Here is a 19,996-nt window from a genome sequence, read left to right as displayed (position 1 = left end):
CCATGGACTCTAGCCCACCAGAATCCTCTGTCCATGGACTTTCCAGGCAAGAACACTGGAGTGGCTTGTCATTTCCTCCTCCAGGATATCTTCCCGACCCAGGGACTGAACCTGCATCTCCTGCATTGTTTGCAGGCGGATTCTTTCCACTGAGCCACCAGGGAAGCCCCATGTGATATTCATATAAATACAATTTTGATGTGTTTCTACGTGTTGCTGGAGTTCTTTTAGTTATTGTTTTACTCAATAACAGTATTTTTAGATAGTCCCATTGGCTATTTTCACTTTGAAGACTAGTGGGAAACACTCATCTATAACAAGAACCTTTGAGAAATTCAAGTCATATTAAAAGTTTATCAGAGGCATCTGGTGCCCTGAAAGAATCTCCTTTTCACTGGTTTGAGCAACGGTGCCAGCCGTGGGGAAGAGAACTGTGTTACATGGTAACAACTGAGAAGACATTCCTATCAATTCCATGTCTTCTGTAGATCCAGGGAATCAAAGAAACAGATCCTTTCTTGGGAGACCTTGTCCTCTTGGCAAACTCTTCCCTTGCTAACCAGACCAGAGCCTCCCAGGAAGTATTCAGTCCTGCCTCTTGGCTCTTAGGACTGGAAAGCAGTCACACAGTAAGTAAAGACCTAGCACAAGATTTCCCACAATAATGAAAACACTTGTTTTCCATATTCTTCTTTTTCTTGCTACTCTCTGCTTAAGAACATTGTGAGGAGAAAGAGCCCTTTTGAACAATGTCTATTCCTTCAACAAATATTTGTGGAACATCTATTATGTACAAGACACTCTTCTTTGTGCAAGGGAGAAAACAGTAAACAAAGCAGACCAAAAATAAAATCCCCACCCCTGTGAAGGTGACATTCTACTGAGTGAGACAGACTATAAACACAATGGATAAATAAATTCAATAATACATTAGAAGATATGTGCCGCTGGGGGAAAAGGTGAGGAGGTAAAGGGGGTGACCTTTGTTGGGGGCAGAGTGACCAGAGTAGAGTTTTTCAAAGAGCTGACAGAACAAGTGCTTCAAACACTGGGACAACTGAATGAAAACTGGCTTTTGGGGTGAAGAACATTAGAGGGAGAAGAAATAGCAAGTGCAAAAGCCCTAAAGGAGAAGTCTGCCTGCTATGCTAAAGGATCAAATAAGGAAGCCAGTAGGGTTGGAGTGGAGTAAGGCAGTGAGGGTACAATCAGAAAGGTGGGAAGAGGCCATTGCATGAATCTGACTTTTTACGATAAGTGAAATAAGGCAGGGGAGTGACACAATGAAAAGCATGAAGCAGGAACCACGTGATCTGATTTATGTCTTAATAAGATCACCAGATTGGCTATGCTAGGCAGGAAAATCGCACAGGAGGCAGCAACTAGAAAGAAGGCATTATTACTAATTGACACAGAGAAGATGGGGGCGGAGCAGGTTTTAGAAGCAACAAGAGTCTGAGTCCAACGGATGTCAAGTGGAAATGTCAAACTAGAGCATAAGATAATTATCTGATAAACAAGCAAGTCGTTTTTTAATTTCTTATTTCCTATTATTGTTCTTTATATGGTTAATACAAGTGCCTGCAACATAGTGCGTGCAACAATGTATATTCTTACATTCTTCAATAATCTAAGAATATATTAATTAGCTAATAGTCACAGGAATTGTGCATACATGTGTGTATTTCCTATACTTGAGTCCCTAATTTTAATCTACAGAGTGCACCACTCCTAAACAGATTATTCTTGAAATAAACTTGTTATTCAGTCCTTGGGACACATTTTCTCATAGAAACAATGTTTTATTTGTGTGATTCTAAAGCAATCTACAAAAAAAATCTGTTTCACACACAAGGAAGTTGACTACAGTACTGAGAAGGATCACAAAATTTTCACCACTTCTTATGAAGCTTAGTAAACCAAGATAACAACAAACATCTCCATGTTGGCCTTCACAAACACTTTGGATAATAAAACAAACATATTCTTTTCCCTAGTCATCCTTGGCCGTCACCAATGTAACAAGAAGGATGAGCTTCCTCTTTTCTTGGCTTTAATACCAATTAAAGCATTCCTACTCTCTATCTATCACCTCTGGGTACTAAGATATTAATCTACAGCATCTCTACATTTCTTCCGTCACATTGAAGTGAGTTTTATAAAACTGATGCAAAAGAAGGTAAAAGGAATGGAAGTGGTCTATCAGGATATGACCCACAAAAATCAACTGTCATTTAGACTAATGACTAATGACTAATCTGGAAATAACCAGAACACAATTCCACCACTACCATCCTAATCCCCATAGCCTAGGAATAGGAAGTCCTAAGAAAGAATTCTAAGTGATGGCACTCATATTTTTTTTTTTTTTTTTCAGAGCAATCTGGAGACTTCCCTGTCAGTCCAGTGGTTAAGACTTTGCATTTCCAATGCAGGGGACATTGGTTTGATCCCTGGTCAGGGAACTAAGATCTCACATGTCACACAATGTGGACAGCAAAAAACAAAATTTTTTTAATTAAAAAAAAAAAGAGCACTCTGATTATGGAGGCTTTCTGATAATACTGAAGGGCAGAGTTAAGAAAGACTTGTCTCTAGAAAACACACCTCCCAGGAAGACCACCACTCATACGGCCAGGCATCTAAGAGCAGTGTGTAAGGAGAATACTACCAAGTCCCTCAAATATCTTAAATAATAAAAATTACATTACAAAGTTAGATTATCTACCTTTTAAACAGAGGTGGCTTCAACTGATTATCTGGGAAAACTCGAGCATCAAAAATAAAGGCCTATGTTAAGACAACTGTACTCCAACATAAAATAAAAATAAATTTTAAAAAATTTTATAAGGCCCAACTTCTAACAGTCAACTGCTGCTGCTGCTGCTGCTGCCTCGCTTCAGTTGTGTCCGACTCTGTGCAACCCCATAGATGGCAGCCCACTAGGCTGCTCTCTCCCTGGGATTCTCCAGGCAAGAACACTGGAGTGGGTTGCCATTTCCTTCTCCAATGCATGAAAGTGAAAAGTGCAAGTGAAGTCGCTCAGTCGTGTCCGACTCTTAGCGACCCCATGGACTGCAGCCCACCAGGCTCCTCCGTCCATGGGATTTTCCAGGCAAGAGTACTGGAGTGGGGTGCCATTGCCTTCTCCAACAGTCAACTAATGTTCATTAAATAGCATAGGAAGTAGAAGGTGGGAAATTTGTCCTCAAAAAGGAGATTTAATACACTAAGGATAACATAATCTTACTTCTCAAATTATTCTTACAAAAACCTGTTCAAATACAATGTCCAATGCATTATCAAAACATAACACGAAGACACAAGATATTATGAGAACAACTATAAAAAAAATGAAAAGACACCATGAGAAAAAAAACAGATAAACTCAATAAAGTCTCCAGATACTAGAATTATCAAACAATACCTACCCAAAAAGAAAATCTCTGCATGCTTTGGTCAGAGACAAAAATGAGAAGCTTGAAAATTTGGGCAGGGAACTAAAATCCACAGTCATAACACAGCAAATTTGATGTGTTTTTCTAAAATATATTCTTTAAACATTTAAAATACTCTGAGTTCATCTTACAATTTGTATTAATTTAATTGGCATTTTTCATTCTAAGTGGTATGCTGTAAGGGTATCATAATCAATGGCATCTATATTTACATAATATAGTACATTAGTAATCATATTAAATATAAGCAGATTAAATGATTCAATTAAGAGACAGATATTTCCAAGCTGGTTTATAAAACAAAACCTAAATGTAGGTTGTTTAGAAGCATATATCTAAAACATAAGAATAAAGAAAAGTTCCAAGTAAAGGAATAGAAAATATATACTACTTCAACCAAAAAAGAAAATCTGTGGAAAGTATATTAGTATCAGGCAAAATTGACAGTCCTATATAATGCAATAAAAAAGGAAATGAAATACATACATATTAGGAAAGAAACAAAACTGCCTTTGTTTGTGGATCTCTTTCTGTGGTTGGATTGCCACAGCTCATGCCCAGACCCATGCCAAGTGTCATACCAGCCCCTCTTGCCCAAATACTACTCCCCTCTGGGCAGAGGGTACTGGTACTGAGAGCGGGGGGTAGCACACATGTAAAGGGAATAGAGCGGGCTAAGACCCAACCCTCAGGGCTTGTACTCTGGCAACTTGGGACCAAACCTCACCTCCAATAAGGCAATATTGGCCACTGAGCAGAGAGGAAGTGCCATCAAATAAATACCCAGCTCTAGCTCCAGAACCCCCATCTTCTGTCCCAATCCCCTACTGAGGTGATAGCTGTCAGCATACCCTGAGGAAAGACAAGATTTGTAATCATGACAAATCCAGCTCTTCCACAAAAATACAAATGACCTAATTTTTTTAACTGGGTCACACATCACATTAACAAATTGAAGAATAAAAACCATATGATCATTTCCATAGATGCAGGAAAAGCTTTTGATAAAATTCAATATCCATTTATGACAAAAACTCTTCAGAAAGTGGGCAAAGAGGGAATATACTTCAACATAATAAAGGCCATATTATGATAAATTCACAGCTAGCATCCCAATAGTGAAAACTTGAAAGCATTTTCTGTAAGCTCAGGAACAAAACAAGGATGCCCACTCTCACCACTTTCATTCAACATAGTTTTGGAAATCCTAGCCATAGCAATCAGAGAAGAAAAAGAAGTAAAAGGAATTCAAATTGAAAGAGAAGTAAAACTGTCACTCTTTGCAGATGACATGATTCTATAAACAGAAAATCCTAAAGACACTACCAGAAAATTACAAAAGCTCATCAATGAATTTGGTAAAGTTGCTAGATACAAAATTAATGCACATAAATCTGTTGCATTTCTATACACTAACAACAAAATATCAGAAAGTGAATTAACTGAACAATCTCACTTAACCATCTCATCAAAAAGAATAAAATATCTAGGAATAAGTCTACCTAAAAAGGCAAAAGACCTGTACCCTGAAAATAAGACACTGATGAAAGAAATTGAAGATGACAAAAACAAATGGAAAGATATACCACATTCTTGGATTGGAAGAATCAGTATTGTTAAAAATGACCATATTCCCCAAAGCAATCTACAGATTCAATGCAATTCCTATCAAATGATCAATGGCATTTTTCATAGAACTGGAACAAAAAAAAATTTTAACTTGTATGAAAACACAAAGACCCCAAATAGCCAAAACAATCTTGAGAAAGAAGGATAGAGCTGGAGGAATCACACAGCCTGGCTTCAGACTATGCTACAAGGCTACAGTCATCAAAACAGTATGGTACTGACAAAAAAACAGACGTATAGATCAGTGGAAGAGGACAGAAAGTCACAAAAATAAGCCCACACAGTTATGGTCAATTAATATATGGTAAAGGAGCCAAGAATATACAATGGATAAAAGACAGTCTAATCAATAAATGGTGCTGGGAAAACTGGACAGCTATATGTAATAAAAGAATGAAATTAGAACATTCTCTAACACCAAAAATAAAGTCAAAATGGATTAAAAACCTAAATGTAAAACCAGATACTATTAAACCAGATACTCTTAGTGGCAAACAGAACAGAACACTTGTTGACATAAATTGCAGCAATGTTTTTTGGATTCCTCTTCTAGGGTTATAGAATAAAAACAAAAAATAAACAAAAGTAGGACTTAATAATCTTTAAAGTTTCTGCACAGCAAAGGAAACCATAAACAAAACAAAAAGACAACCTACAGACTGGAAGAAAATATTTGCAAATGATGCAACCAACAAGGGATTACTTTCCAGAACATACAAAGAGCCCATACAGCTTAACATTAAAAAAAAAACAAAAAAAAACTGCCTGATCAAAAAATGAGCAGAGGACTTAAAATAGATATTTCTCCAAAGAAGACACACAGATCACCAACAGGCACATGGAAAGATGCTATATTGCTAAATATTAGAGAGATACAAATCAAAACTACAATGAGTCATACCAGTCAGAATGGCAATCATTAAAAAGTCTACAAATAATAAACACCGGAGAGGGTGTGAACAAAAAGAAACTCTCTTATACTGTTGGTGGGAATGTAAACTGGTGCAACCATTATGAAAAACAATGTGAGGATTCCTTAAAAATCTAAAAATAAAGCTCTCATATGATCCTGCAATCAATCCCACTCCTGGATGTATATCTGAAGAAAACTCTTAATTCAAAAAGATACATGCATTCCAATTTTCATAGCAACACTATTTACAACAGCCAAGACATGGAAGCAATCTAAATACTCACCAACAGATAAATGGATAAAGATGTGCCACGTGTGTGTATGTATTTATGTGGTATGTATATAATGGAATACCATGAGCCCATAAGAAAAAATGAAATAATGCCATTTGCTGCAACATAGATGGACCTAGAGATGATCATATTCAGTGATGTAAGTTAGAGAAAGACAAATATCATATATCACATTTATGTGAAATCTAAAAAAATGATACAAATGAACTTATTTATAAAACAGAAACAGATTCACAGACAGAAAGCAAATTTATAGTTACCAAAGGGGAAAGGCAGGGGGGAGGAATAAATTAGGAATTTGGAATTAACATACACACACTATTATATATAACACAGGTAAACAACAAAGACCTAGTGTATAGCACAGGGAGCTATATTCAGTACCTTGCAATAATTCATAACGGAAAAGAATCAGAAAAAGAATGTGTGTGTGTGTGTGCATAGAGCTTCCTAGGTGGTTCAGTGGTAAAGAATTCACCTACCAATGCAGGTAAACACAGGAAATGTGGGTTAGATCCCTAACTCAGCATGATCCCTGAGAAGGAAATGGTAACTCACTCCAGTATTCTTGCCTGGAAAATCTCATGGACAGAGGAGCCTAGTGGGCTAAGTCCAGGGGGTCACAGAGTTGGCCACTACTGAGGGACTGAGCACACACACACATATACGCATGTATCTACAAGTGAATCACTCTGCTGTTCTCTTGAAGTTAACACATTATATTAACTATACTTCAAATTAAATTAATTTAAATGAGATGAATTAATCAATAATTAGAGTAGGGTTCTTATATCATTCAGATGAAAGAAAATTTATACTGATGTTTTACAGAACATGGCAAATGATTTCCTCCCAGAAATTTGAGTACTGATGAGCAATACATTCATTGTTTATTTTTAGCATTAAACAAATGTTCAATAAATGGTTTTAAAAAAGAAAAAGGAAGAAGAATAAAAAGAATTCAGTTACTCACGATGCTCCTGAATTCATGATGCAGCTCTTTACAGGACAGTGACAACCTCTCCCATCATCATGACTCATTCCAAGGTTATGACCCAACTCATGAGCAACAATGGATGCAAATTTCTCCACTGGGATCTGCCCAAACTGTCCAAACACAGGAAGGTATTAATTAAGTTTCTGAACAAAAAGGATTATTTTTTTGTTTCTAAAATTACTTTTTCACAAAAGGAGATTCACCACTACCATGTTGACAGCTGACATGATAAAGCAAGCAACCAACATCAGACTGTAAACACTGCAGTCTAGTAAGAAACTGGTGTGACTTAACATACTGATGATGGAGGTCGACCATTTAAGCAACAGATCAGGAGCGCCAATAGATTATTCATGGTGGTTGATGGGAAAACAAGCTCATGGTTCTAACTTAATTTCCTCAGATGGAGTCTCTGTTCCTTAATTCATGAAAAGTGAGGCATTAATGATCATATAATAAGTATTAGAAAACTTAATCCAGTCTCTAGGGCAAGAACAGATCTTCTATGGCCCTTGTAACACTCAAAATATTGTTGTAAGGACTAGAAGAGGAAATAAACGATTACTGGACATTTCATAATGCAAACATGCAAAGGTGTCAAGAAGAAAACATACCACGTTAATCCCACCCGCATGGCTTCTTGAACAGACTGTCCCCACAAACGCCATTCCCGCAGTCCCACCAAACCCTCTTTTCCTAAATGAAGAGAACAGGGAAAAGTTATAAAATGTACTTGAGGACAAAAAAGGTACACATTGCTCCTATTTCTTTGGGTAATCTTAAACTAATTGGTAAACCTATAAAAACTGGGAGAAAAATGACAAAGATAAATAGCACTTTAAAAATCAGAGTTCAATTAAAGCCTTATCTTTTTTTTTATCTTCAGAGAGTGAAAGTTGACATTACAAGTTCATTTTTCAGACAAATGAAGATATACATTAGATATATCAAACCAACTTGTTTTCTACCTTTTAGATGAAAAACCTTCCTAAAATGCATTATATTTATTTATTCAAAAATTCTAGTGGAAAGAGACAGATAACAAACTCAATGGCATATTCATACAGGAGGCTTCGAGCAGGGAGCACAGAGAACAGAAGAGTCAGAATGGTCTCCAGGTTGCTCCTTGAACATCGGGAACACACCTGTATCTCAGGACCTGGTCCCTGTGCCTTCCCCAATATACACCCATAACACTCCCTCACCTCCTTCAGGTCTTTACACAAAGGTCATCTCTTCACTGAGGCCTTCCTCACCATGCTATTTAAAATTTCAACCTCACTCCTCCAATATTTCTGCCTCTACCCTCTCAGCTTTATTTTTCCTCTTTACCATTTATTGTTATTTAGCACACTATTAGCTGTTAGGGTAAAACCCAAACAAAATTTCTGGCTGACCCAATATATATACTTATTTATCTTACAAGATAAATCTCCTTCAACACAGTATGAATTCCATGAGAGCAAGAACTGTCTCTTTTGTTCACTGCCATAACCAAGGGCCTAGGCTATACACATAACAAACATCTTTTAAATGAATGAATAAACCATTCTCTGGGACACCTGACCAGCCAGGACAAGAGGCTGATACTGACATAAGGGGATTGCTATGGAAACATTTTAGCCAGATCACCCCGTAATGAGCCGCATTTATGTCCTCAATGCTTCAAAAAAGGCTTTTTAGTATCCCATTCTCAACCAATCAGGGATTATCAGATATCTGAGAAACACCTCTAACATGGCAGTCAAAGACCAAACAGAGAGAGACAGCTTGGTAGGTGTGGCTGGGCAAAGCACAGGGAGTGCTTGTTGTCCGTTCCTTTTGGTCTTTTGTGAACAAGAAGGCATACTCACTGTCGGGCTTTGAGGGCACTTCTGGGTACAATTTTACTAAAAATTTATCGAAATGTCAGGATCAAGCTTTTGTGGTTATGGGGTCATAAAAATCCATGTAGGCATTCTCAGTGCCTTACTCTAAATTAACTCATATGACAAAAAAAATAAAATAAAATCAAGGGAAATTTCACCTCAGAAAAAATTATTTTAGGTACCATTCAACATTGAAGGAGGGAAAAATTATTACATAAAATATTTTTTGGCAAAAAGTCAGCCTATCAACCAGAAAATTTCTAAGAAGAATAAAATTTTTTTTATATTTTAAGTGAGGGTTTTGCTATAAGCTTTTGGAATATATCTGTATTAACTAATCATATAAGCTTAAGTTTTATTATAGTACCATGAAAATGCTATGTAGAAAAAAGAAAAATGTTTAAAATATATCAGAAGGATGGCAAAGAGACTTTAAAAACACTATTATATCCATGAAATAAGAATTTGACTAAATAAAAATTTTAAGGGAAACAAAAACAGCTATTAAGCATTAAAAATAAGATAGCTGAAATGAGAAACACAACAAAAACCTTAGAAGGTAAATTTAAGGAAATATCCCAGAAAACAGAACAAAAAGACAATGAGAAGAAAGGAAACAAAAGATAAAAAATTAGAGGACAACCACAAGAAATTCAACAGCTGAGTAAAAGGAATCCTTGAAGGAATGAAGAATAAAAATAAAGAGGATGAAATCACCTACAAAATAATTTGAGAAAAATTCCTAGAACTACATTTTCAAGACTGAAATTACCCACTAAGAACACAGCACAATGAGTGATAGAAGACCTACACCAAAGCATATCATCAAGAAAATTTAGAGGTCTGGGAACCTCTAGAGCAGATCCTACAAGTTCCCAGAAAGGAAGAAAAAAAAAAGACATATACTAAAAAACAGGAAACAGAATGCATTAAAGTTTCTCAGTGAAGTTGTACTGAGATAGAATTTACGTACAAAAAAATTCACCCATTCTAAAGTGATTTTTTAAAAAAAAGAATGAATTAAGGCTTCTCAACAGTAATTTGGAAGTCAAAAGACCAATGGCCATGCCTTCAAAATTCTGAAGGAAAAAGATTTCAAGCCAAAAATGTTAGACCTGACAAAATAACCTAAAATGTACAAAACAAATGAAAAAGCACAGCCCTGAAACAATTAATTACTTAAGCACTAGGATAATCAGAGGTCAAATTGAGATAATTTTTTTAAATTAAAGTATATTTTGTTTCTGGTATACCAGAGATAATTTTTAAATTCTGTTTTGACATTGTAAAGCACGTTTTCTGACATGAACGAGGTCAGAACTTTTTTCTTTCAATATACCCTTTCACAAGAAGAAACTAGAAAACATGCCATACTAAAATAAGGAAGTATACCTGGGAAAGAGGAAGAGGACGTGGGATAAAGGTCACAAGAGATCCAACAGACAGGTCTTATTAGAACACTGCACTCATTCTACAAATCAAACTTTTTCCTCATTTAAATGAATGCTCAAAAACTTTAAGAGAATATGATTGCAAAAAAAAGAAAAAAGCAAAAATTATTATTCTGACCATATCATAAAGAGTACCTTTTAAAAAAATCACTTACAGAATTAGCTGTGCACTGTCATGTCTCCGACGTGTTATAAGAAACTTTTCCCGCCACTGTACAAAGTTCGACAACACGTCGCCAGCACCTCCAGCCATACTGATCAGATTTTCATTTGTCCAAATCTCAAGCCCAACTAGCACAATTCGAATATTTAACATAATGTACATCTAGGAAGAAAAACATAAAAATATACAAAATTTATTAAAGAATATGAGAACAATTCCTGGGTATATATCTGAGAAAAACAAAACACTAATTTGAAAAGATAAATTTAACCCAATGTTCACAGCAACATTATTTACAATAGCCAGGATTTGGAAGCAACTTAAGTGTCTGTCAACAGATGACTGGGTTCACACAAACACACACAAATGGACTATTACTCAAGCATAAAAATGAAATTTTGCCATTTACAACAGCATGGATGGACTTGGAGGGTATTATGCTTATTGCAATAAGTCAGACAGAGAAAGACAAATACAGTATGGTGTCACTTATAGGAGGGCTTCCCTGGTGGCTCAGTGATAAAGAATCTCCCTGCCACTGTAGGAGACACGGGCCAGGAAGATCCCCTGAAGAAGGATATGGCAACCCACTCCAGTATTCTTGCCTGGGAAATCCCATGGACAGGGAAGCCTAGCAGGCTACAGTCCATGGGGTTGCAAAGAGGTGGATACGACTTAGTGACTAAATAACATCAACACTTCTTGGTGGAATCTAAAAAAAATACAACAAACTAGTGAATGTAACAAAAGAGAAACAGATTCATAGATATAGAGAAGAAACTAGTGCTTACCAGTGGGGAGAAGGAAGGGAGGGTATACAGGATTAAGAAATACAAACTATCAGCTACAAGGATATACAAGCATATACTGTACAACACAGGGAATAATAGCCAATATTTTATTGGGTTGGCCAAAAAGCTCTGTCAGGTGTTTCATAAACAGATATGAAAAAAACTAGTTGAACCTTTTGGCCAACTCAATATAATAACTATAAATGGAGTTTAACCTTTAAAAATTGTGAATCACTACATTGTACCCCTGTAATATATATAATACTGTACATCAACTACACTTCAATAAAAGTAATATAATAAAGAATATGAGAATATCTTTGAACTTATAATTAAGTAACATCCCACTTAAAAATAGGATTCCTCTTTATCAAAAATGTTTCCTTCAATATAATGGAACTCTAACTTTTCAAGGGTCTGAGTTTCCTCATTCACAAAACAAAAGTAACAAAGGTTTGAAATCCTTTTTATCTTCCATTCCAAAAGCTGACAAACTCTGGATATTTAAAGTTTTTGGTATTTTGGATCCAAACCTTTCCCTAAACTAATGAAAGCTTATTTACTGTTCACCTTTAGTTCACTTAATATAAATATTCATACATTTCACTACAGAAATATCAATGAGTTAGATTACAAGGTGCTCCCCCAGGACCCTTTTGAAGGTGTAAAGCAATACCAATACATAGTGAACTACATGTTATACATATACTGTATAGTGAACAAGTTTACCTTTCTAAACTCTTATCTAAAAGTATAATGGCATGCACCCCAAAGGTTTCAGATAAAGGTTTATAGAACTCATCTCTATTTCACAGAGATACTGTGAGGAATAAATGAGTTAATAAATATAAGTCACTTGACTCAGTTTTTAGTACATTATAAACATTCAGTAGGACATTATCACTATCATCATCATCATCATCATTATTATGTTTGGTATTCATATTCATATTAGAGATTAAATTTTTCCAAAGACAAATGTGATACTGTATGACATTTGTCTTTCTGTGTCTGACTTCACTCAGTATGATACACGCTCTTACATGTGGACTCTTAAAAAAAGAGGGTACAAATCAACTTATGTACAAAACAGAAGTTGAGTAAGGTGGAGGAAATCAAACTTATGGTTACCAAAGGATAAGGGGGGAAGGGATAAATTAGGAAATTGGGACTGACATATACACGGTATATAAAACTAAGAAGGACCTATTGTATAGTATAGGAAACTCTATTCTCTGTAAAGGCCTATATGTGAAAACAATCTGAAAAAAAAAGAGTGGATATATGTATATGTATAACCGATTTACTTTGCTGTATACCTGAAACTAACACATTATAAATCAACTATATTCCAATAAAAACTTAAAAAAGGAACATTAATTCTTCAATATCTCCCACTAGATGAATAAACTCTAAAATCTCAAATCAAATCCCTCCCTCTTCTCTATCTCTCTCTCACACACACACAGAGTCATATATAGTTTCAGAGCAGGAGACAGCCTTATTTAAAATAAGTCTCTCAGCAAAAATTCAAAGATCTCTGCATAAGTGCCAGAGAACCTCAGTCTACCTATTGTGAAATAAAAGTCATATTTTATGGCAAGACAAGAAAAATTTACACAGAAAAATTTTTCTCTGCCCTTTGGCCTCCTCTCTCACCCCACTGTGCATTTGTATATTGCATAAGGCATCAACCAAACCTCTCCATTGGCAGAAATACCTGCTCAATCATAAACAGCAGCATTCTCCTAACATCAAAAAGGCAACTCCTTAAAGATAACATTCCTTCTTGACCTTGCTAGGGCCATGATGATGCTTAGGTCTGGATTGTGTAAACTGTCAATAATACCTCATTGAATGCACATTCCTCTGTCTCAAAAAAACTTATATAACTGTGCTTTGACTTCTAATGGGAAAAACAGTTCTCAGAGCTTTCTGAGATGCTCTTCCTGGGTTATAATCCTCAAATTTGGCTCAAATAAACTTCTCATTTCTTTCTCAGATCAACTGATGAATTTCTCCTCAACACTAAAGATAAAGTAGATGCTAATTTGAAATCTCTTATTTGTCTCACTCTCTCTAAAATTATACTTTCCTTTTAAACATAGAAAAGTTACAAAACAAATTCGAGAGCAAACCCCAGAAAGACTGAGTTACTTATCCTCTAGAATAATCAGAGCCCCAAATTAGACAATTTTAAAATTCTATTCAGAGGCTGTGAGAGGAAAGGACAGAATAATCCCAGCTGATAGAAAGTAAACTTACACTATCCAAGTAATTTGCTAAACTTATCATCTCTTCTCGCACTGCAGTCTGGTTTTTTCCCATGTTATCATACTGAAAGGCAAAGAAGAAAACTCATGATCACCAAAGCAATATAAGAAAAAAATTTCTATAATCTCAAGATAAGAATCCAAATATTTTATTTAAACCATTTTCTACCTATGTGGAGAAAGTAATGAGAAAAAATATTTCAAGTCTCCTTTTTTTATCACTTGTCCATCATATTCTACTGGAACCTTTAATACATTATCAGGGACAGAGTTCACGCTTATTCACATTCCCTTATGCTTCTTTCTACACTTGAGGATAATGAACCTATAATGAACAAATAAGAATACATTTCTATCTCCTAAAAGTATGGCTTGTTATTTTCCAGTCTATATACAATAAGGGTTTTTTTTAAAAAACCATAAAGATTCTCAAAACTGCCTCTGCGGATTACAAAAAAGGACTTGTCAGTTGTGTTAAGTTTCTGCAAACAATTTGGTTCACAGCAACAGCAAAGCTGGCGGAAGTCAGATAAAACATTTCAAATAATCTATAGGTTAAAATATATAGCAGTTATATCTAAAATTAATAATCTTGTAAATGCTGAAATAAATTACTTAACTTTTCTTAGCTGAGTAAAGCACAGTCTTAAGTATAAATAAGGAAAATGTCATGTGTTATCCTGTACAATGAAATAAATAATAAATGCTAAGCTGACTCATTCTCCTCTGTTCCCTTCTAAACTTATCATCTAAACTCTGCTCCCTCCTAAGAAGGGAGAAGTTTAACATTTGCAAATCACCCAAAAGAAACAGTGGAAAAACATCACCAGTAAAAATAAAGGTAGAGATAATGTCAGTGCTACATTCAGTTCTGGACATATTATGAATATCATGTATAAATATTACAGGGAAAAGTCATTTAATAAAAATCAATACAAATATATTTCATATTTCCTTCATGGGATCCTCACTTCTCACCTTCTTTTTATGAAAAAAGAGAAAAACTGTCACCAATCCTACCTTTTCCTTCTCTACAACAATGAACAACTCTACATAGCGGGTCTGTGGCAAGATGTCTCTTTTCCTCTGTCAAAAAACACAAACACCATAAAGGAAAGCAAAAAGTTAAAAGACTATATCTTCAGATTACATATAAGACGACTACATATAAGACTCCTATTTTTAACACACGATGATCTTATCACTTGTTTCATGTCTGCTAAGAATTTCATAAAATGATTTTTAACACATCCTACATCAATAAGGCAAAAAAACATGTGTTTTTAAAAGTGATATATGCCATCTGTAGTGCTCTGAGAAAAATCCTAAAGATAACATGAATTATTCAAGTTTCCAAAGATGAATTATTGATTCTCTAATATCAAAACTATACACACATACAAGTATATTTTAATTGGATGACCTACTACTCTGTCAAGAGTGGAAAAAAGAGTATCTGCTAATAACCCAAGAAGGAAGGACAAGGTCTGCACTTTATTTTCTTGTTCTTTTCCTTTATTTTTTTCCTTCCAGTCTTATTGAGTTACAATTTGCACTGACATACAAGGTTGCTACTTTTAAAAAATGAGTAGCTTTGTGATTTTCAAAAACTTACATAAACTGTGCATATATGCTCAGCCACTCAATTGTGTTCAACTCTTTGCAACCCCATGGATTGTAGCCCGTCAGGCTCCTCTGCCCATGTGATTCCCCAGGCAATAATACTGGAGTGGGCTGACATGCCCTCCCCCATAGGATGTTCCTGACGCAGGGATCAAATCCACGTTCTCCTGCATCTCTTGCATTGGCAGGAAAATTCTTTACCGCTGCGCCACCTGGGAAGCACCCATGTAAAGTATAGAATGAGTTAAAATTTAAGTGTTTTCCAATGACTAAACTTAAAAAGAACCATCCAAGAATCAAAAGAATGAATGTCAGAACAGATGATGAAAACAATGCCATAAATTAGTATGAATTAATTAAAATACTCTAGAAGAAGCACAAGCCTCTTGTAGAGGCACAGCGACATCATCTCATTACAGAGAAAGCTGCCTTTGTCTGCAACTGAGGTTCCTCTGGTCCCAGAAACAGCTCAGGTTAAGAGACCCCTGTCAAGAGGAAGCCAAGGAATCCTAAAGAAGTCTCAAAACAGGGATACCACGAGTGCCCCAGGAAAACATCTGAGATCATTAAAGTCCTAAAATTCAATCTCTCTCTTTCCCTCTCTGTCTCTCCCTCTCTCTCACTTTAGAGCTCCAGTCTGTGTAAAGGGTATTCACATTAAAAAGTCCACTGCTCTCTCAAAGTCACGGTAATGGATTATTAGAGAGCAATGACAAAAAGAAATATAGTTACTGTTTAAGACTTAAGCTCTTGTTTCCAAAACACAGAAGTCTGACTGTACTCAACTTGGTGGCAGGAACTACATATTACTCATCTTTTTATCCCCTGGTACCCATCACAATGTCTGGCACAAAGCTGGCAAAAACACAGTAATAACAGGTATTGGTTTAATGCACAAATACATGATTGTTTTTAAACCTGAGTCAGAGCCATGAAGAAATACATTAGTTCCTTACTCGAAGGAGCTGAGTGATACTAGGATGCTCCTCTTCTTCATCCTTTGTGGTTTCTTCTTCCATTACTTTGTTGGAAACACCACATTTCAAAGGCTCTTGGTGGACATCATCCATTCGATAAAAGATGTGCTCAAAATGAGAGCTGTTCTGCAGGGGTTCAATCCCATAACTCACATTTTCTATATGCAGCAAGCCTCTAAGTGTTGTATTACACAAACACAGTTTTTTAGGATGGAAAAAAAAAATACACAGGAAAAGGAATTAAGAAACATGAATTCAAGTCCTAATTCTTAACATATGTAAGAAGGGATAACATGGTGTTGAGAAAAATAGAGGTTTTAGAGTCGGGCAGCCCTAAATTAAAAGCTCAAGACAGCTACTAACTGGCCTGAAAATTACTTAATCCCTCTGTGAGATCACTGTATAAAGAAAGGCAATTCAGAATAGTGGCTTAAAGTGTGAAGTCTGGAGGCCAGAGGACCAAAGTCTGAATCCTAAATGTTTCCTACTAGCCTTAGTAGACATTCTTCCTAGAGTTGTCCTGAAAACTATTTAATGAACACAAAAAATACTTAGGACACTGCCTGGTACACAGTAATTGTTCTACAAGTGTCACAGCTTAGATGGAGATAGTACTCATCGCCATCTCATACAGTTTGCTTGAGAATTTAAAGTAATATTTATTAGTTCAATCAATCATGTAACCAATCAACCAGTCCAGTGTGATATTGCCAGGCCCTTCATAAATTTAATATTATTATCACTTCACTTGACACATGGTATGATTTCTCTGAACCTCAGCTTGCTCACCTAAATATGGAAGCAATCAGCCCCTTTTCACAGTCATTATGAGGCTTAGATAAAAGAACAGAAGTAAAAGTTATATAAACCTAAAAGGTGACAGAAATTTAAAGTATGCTTTATTTTTAAATAGCAAAATTTATTTAGTGGTCTCAAAAAATGAATTTTTTTTTATTTAGGTAATAAAATTCATCACCTGTAATACTGTCCTAAATAAACATGCCAAGAAGGACATCTGAAACACTGTTAGAAAGACCTTCAGCAACATCAAAGTAAAATCTAAATTTAAGTACCCTAAAATGACTTGATCTGGAGACAGAGATAGGTAAAGGGAAAAGAATTAAGGGAATGAAAAAATGCTGATAAAGAAAGTTCCTTACCTGAGTCCGAAACAGTCGCTGAGTGCAATGGATGAATCGTAAGTGCCCTCCACATATCCCCGATAATGACAATGATTCTAAATGATTAAAAAAAAAGTGTCAATTTCAAAATAGTATTACCTTGCTGAAAATCATCATAGAGAGTGCAGAACCAAAAGTTATTTAAGGCCAATCAACTAAACTTTTTATTCTATTATTGGTTTAATCGTTAAGTCGTGTCTGACTATTGACACCCCATGCACTGTAGCCCGCCAGGCTCCTCTGTCCATGGGATTCTCCAGGCAAGAATACTGGAGTGAGTTGCCATTTCCTTCTCCAATTCTATTATTGGCATCCCATAATTATCACATGGCATTCTTTGGACTATCTTCAGACTGTCTACTATCACCCTATGGGTACAAAGAATTTGAATTTCTGCCAAATTTTTAAGGCAGCAGTCCAGAGGATACTAAGTACAAACAACTCTACCCCAATAACCTTTAAACCTAGAAGCGGAACAAGGCAGCATAACGTCATGTTTAACATTTTCAATCACAGGTTAAGAAGACACCATAGCAGCCAACTGAAATCCAATACAGAAGAGGACCTTGTGACAGACTAATGACACCAAGGGGGAAAACAATTCAGCACACGGCAAAAACAGTGACTTTGACTTTCTTTTTCTGCTTAAGCATATTGATTATATTATTATTGTTAGTTATACATTTAACCATCTTGATAAATTAAAGACTCTTTATTCTTCATTTTGAGCAAGAAATTGACCAGTGGAAATATAAGCATGCTGCTGCTGCTAAGTTGCTTCAGTCGTGTCCGACTCTGTGCGACCCCACAGACGGCAGCCCATCAGGCTCCCCGTCCCTGGGATTCTCCAGGCAAGAACACTGGAGTGGGTTGCCATTTCCTTCTCCATTGCATGAAAGTGAAAAGTGCAAGTGAAGTCGCTCAGTCATGTCCAACTCTTAGCGACCCCATGGACTGCAGCCTACCAGGCTCCTCCATCCATGGGATTTTCCAGGCAAGAGTACTGGAGTCGGGTGCCATTGCCCTCTCCAAATATAAGCATATCACTTATTAATATCAGATTTTTTTAGTACACAAGGAGATTTTTTTTTTCCTCTTTAAAACAATTGTAAAGCATTAAAAAAAAAAAAACAGCCAAGGGGAGGAGGAGGAGGACTGAACTTGCCAGATATTATAACATATCATCAGCCCTTAATAATTAAAACAGTAGGGTCCTGGTGGTGCATTAACTGAGAGACCAACCAGTGGAGCAGAACACATTCTCAAAACAGACCAAAATACATGTGGAACCTTATATGATAAAAGTGGTTATCTCAAATCACCAAGGAAAAGATGCACTTTTAAAAATGGTGCTCAGCCCACGGATTAGACATTTGAGAAAGGATAAAAGTAGATCCATACTTCACATTATACATAAGAATAAGCTGCAGGATGGGGTGGGGAGGGAGGTTCAGGATGGGGAGATACATGTGCACTCATACGGAAGAAAAAAATTAAAAGAAGAAAAAGCTCCAAATGGATTAAGAATCGAACCACTAAAAAATATGAACCTATGCAAGAACTAAAAGAAAACATAGCTTAATTCCTCTTTAACCTGGTGTAGAGAAAGACTTTCTATCACTCAAAATCTTGATGTAACAGGAGGAAAGACTGATCATTTTTACTGCATTAAGAAAATAAAAAAGATTTTAAAACTTCTACATTAAAAGAAACACCAAGAAAAAGTAAAAAGACAACTCACAGACTAGAGGGAATTATTTGTAACTTTTATCATAGCTAAAACTGTACTATAGTATAATACAAAGAACTTTGAAACTTTAAAGGGGAAAGATTAAATCCAACAGAAGATGGTGCAAAACAGTTGAACAGACAATTCACAAAAGGTATAAAAATGCCCTTATATAAATGAAAAGACTTCAATTTCACTCATGATAAAGTAAGAACCTGTGCATCAATGCTGATGTAAACACATAAGAAGGAAAAACTCTTCTTGTAGGAGAAACCATCAATGCATACAGAGGCACTGATGAAGTTAGGGAAATCACCATTTTAACAACCACCATAACAACTGAGGCAAATATTAAATACTGAAGCCAGTGAGTAAATGGGATAGTTACAAAGCCTCAAAATATCTACCTAAAAGATTAACTAAAAAAGCAAAAACAGTAACTTCGCAGAGAAGAAATTGAGCAGATAACTCCTTAATAATTAACGTTAACACTGTCAGTGATAAACTAAGCTAATTACAGGACATGTTCATGATATGATACAGGGAACCCTTCAGGGTGGATCCCTGCCAAAGGTGCATAACCTGAATCTGATTGTGAGTAAATATCACAGAAACTCAAATTGCAGGACATTCTACAAGACGTCAGCCTA

General features: G+C 35.8%; 1 protein-coding gene across 1 annotated transcript in view; it reads right to left on the bottom strand.

Moving 5' to 3' along the window:
- ADAM9 (ADAM metallopeptidase domain 9) overlaps positions 1-19,996 on the bottom strand; it is a 92,638-nt gene that overhangs the window by 45,050 nt on the left and 27,592 nt on the right. The window contains exons 5-11 of the mRNA XM_027530150.1: positions 17,597-17,673; positions 16,416-16,611; positions 14,857-14,922; positions 13,829-13,900; positions 10,765-10,934; positions 7,905-7,986; positions 7,267-7,400 (exon numbers count right to left, since the gene is read on the bottom strand). Of these exons, the coding sequence (XP_027385951.1) occupies positions 7,267-7,400; positions 7,905-7,986; positions 10,765-10,934; positions 13,829-13,900; positions 14,857-14,922; positions 16,416-16,611; positions 17,597-17,673 (797 nt within the window). The remainder of the gene's footprint in view (positions 1-7,266; positions 7,401-7,904; positions 7,987-10,764; positions 10,935-13,828; positions 13,901-14,856; positions 14,923-16,415; positions 16,612-17,596; positions 17,674-19,996) is intronic.

This window comes from Bos indicus x Bos taurus, chromosome 27, assembly GCF_003369695.1.
Source record: "Bos indicus x Bos taurus breed Angus x Brahman F1 hybrid chromosome 27, Bos_hybrid_MaternalHap_v2.0, whole genome shotgun sequence".
Taxonomy (NCBI): Eukaryota; Metazoa; Chordata; class Mammalia; order Artiodactyla; family Bovidae; genus Bos; species Bos indicus x Bos taurus.
Note: the sequence above shows the minus strand (reverse complement) of the source record. Positions and strands in the feature narration are given on the sequence as shown.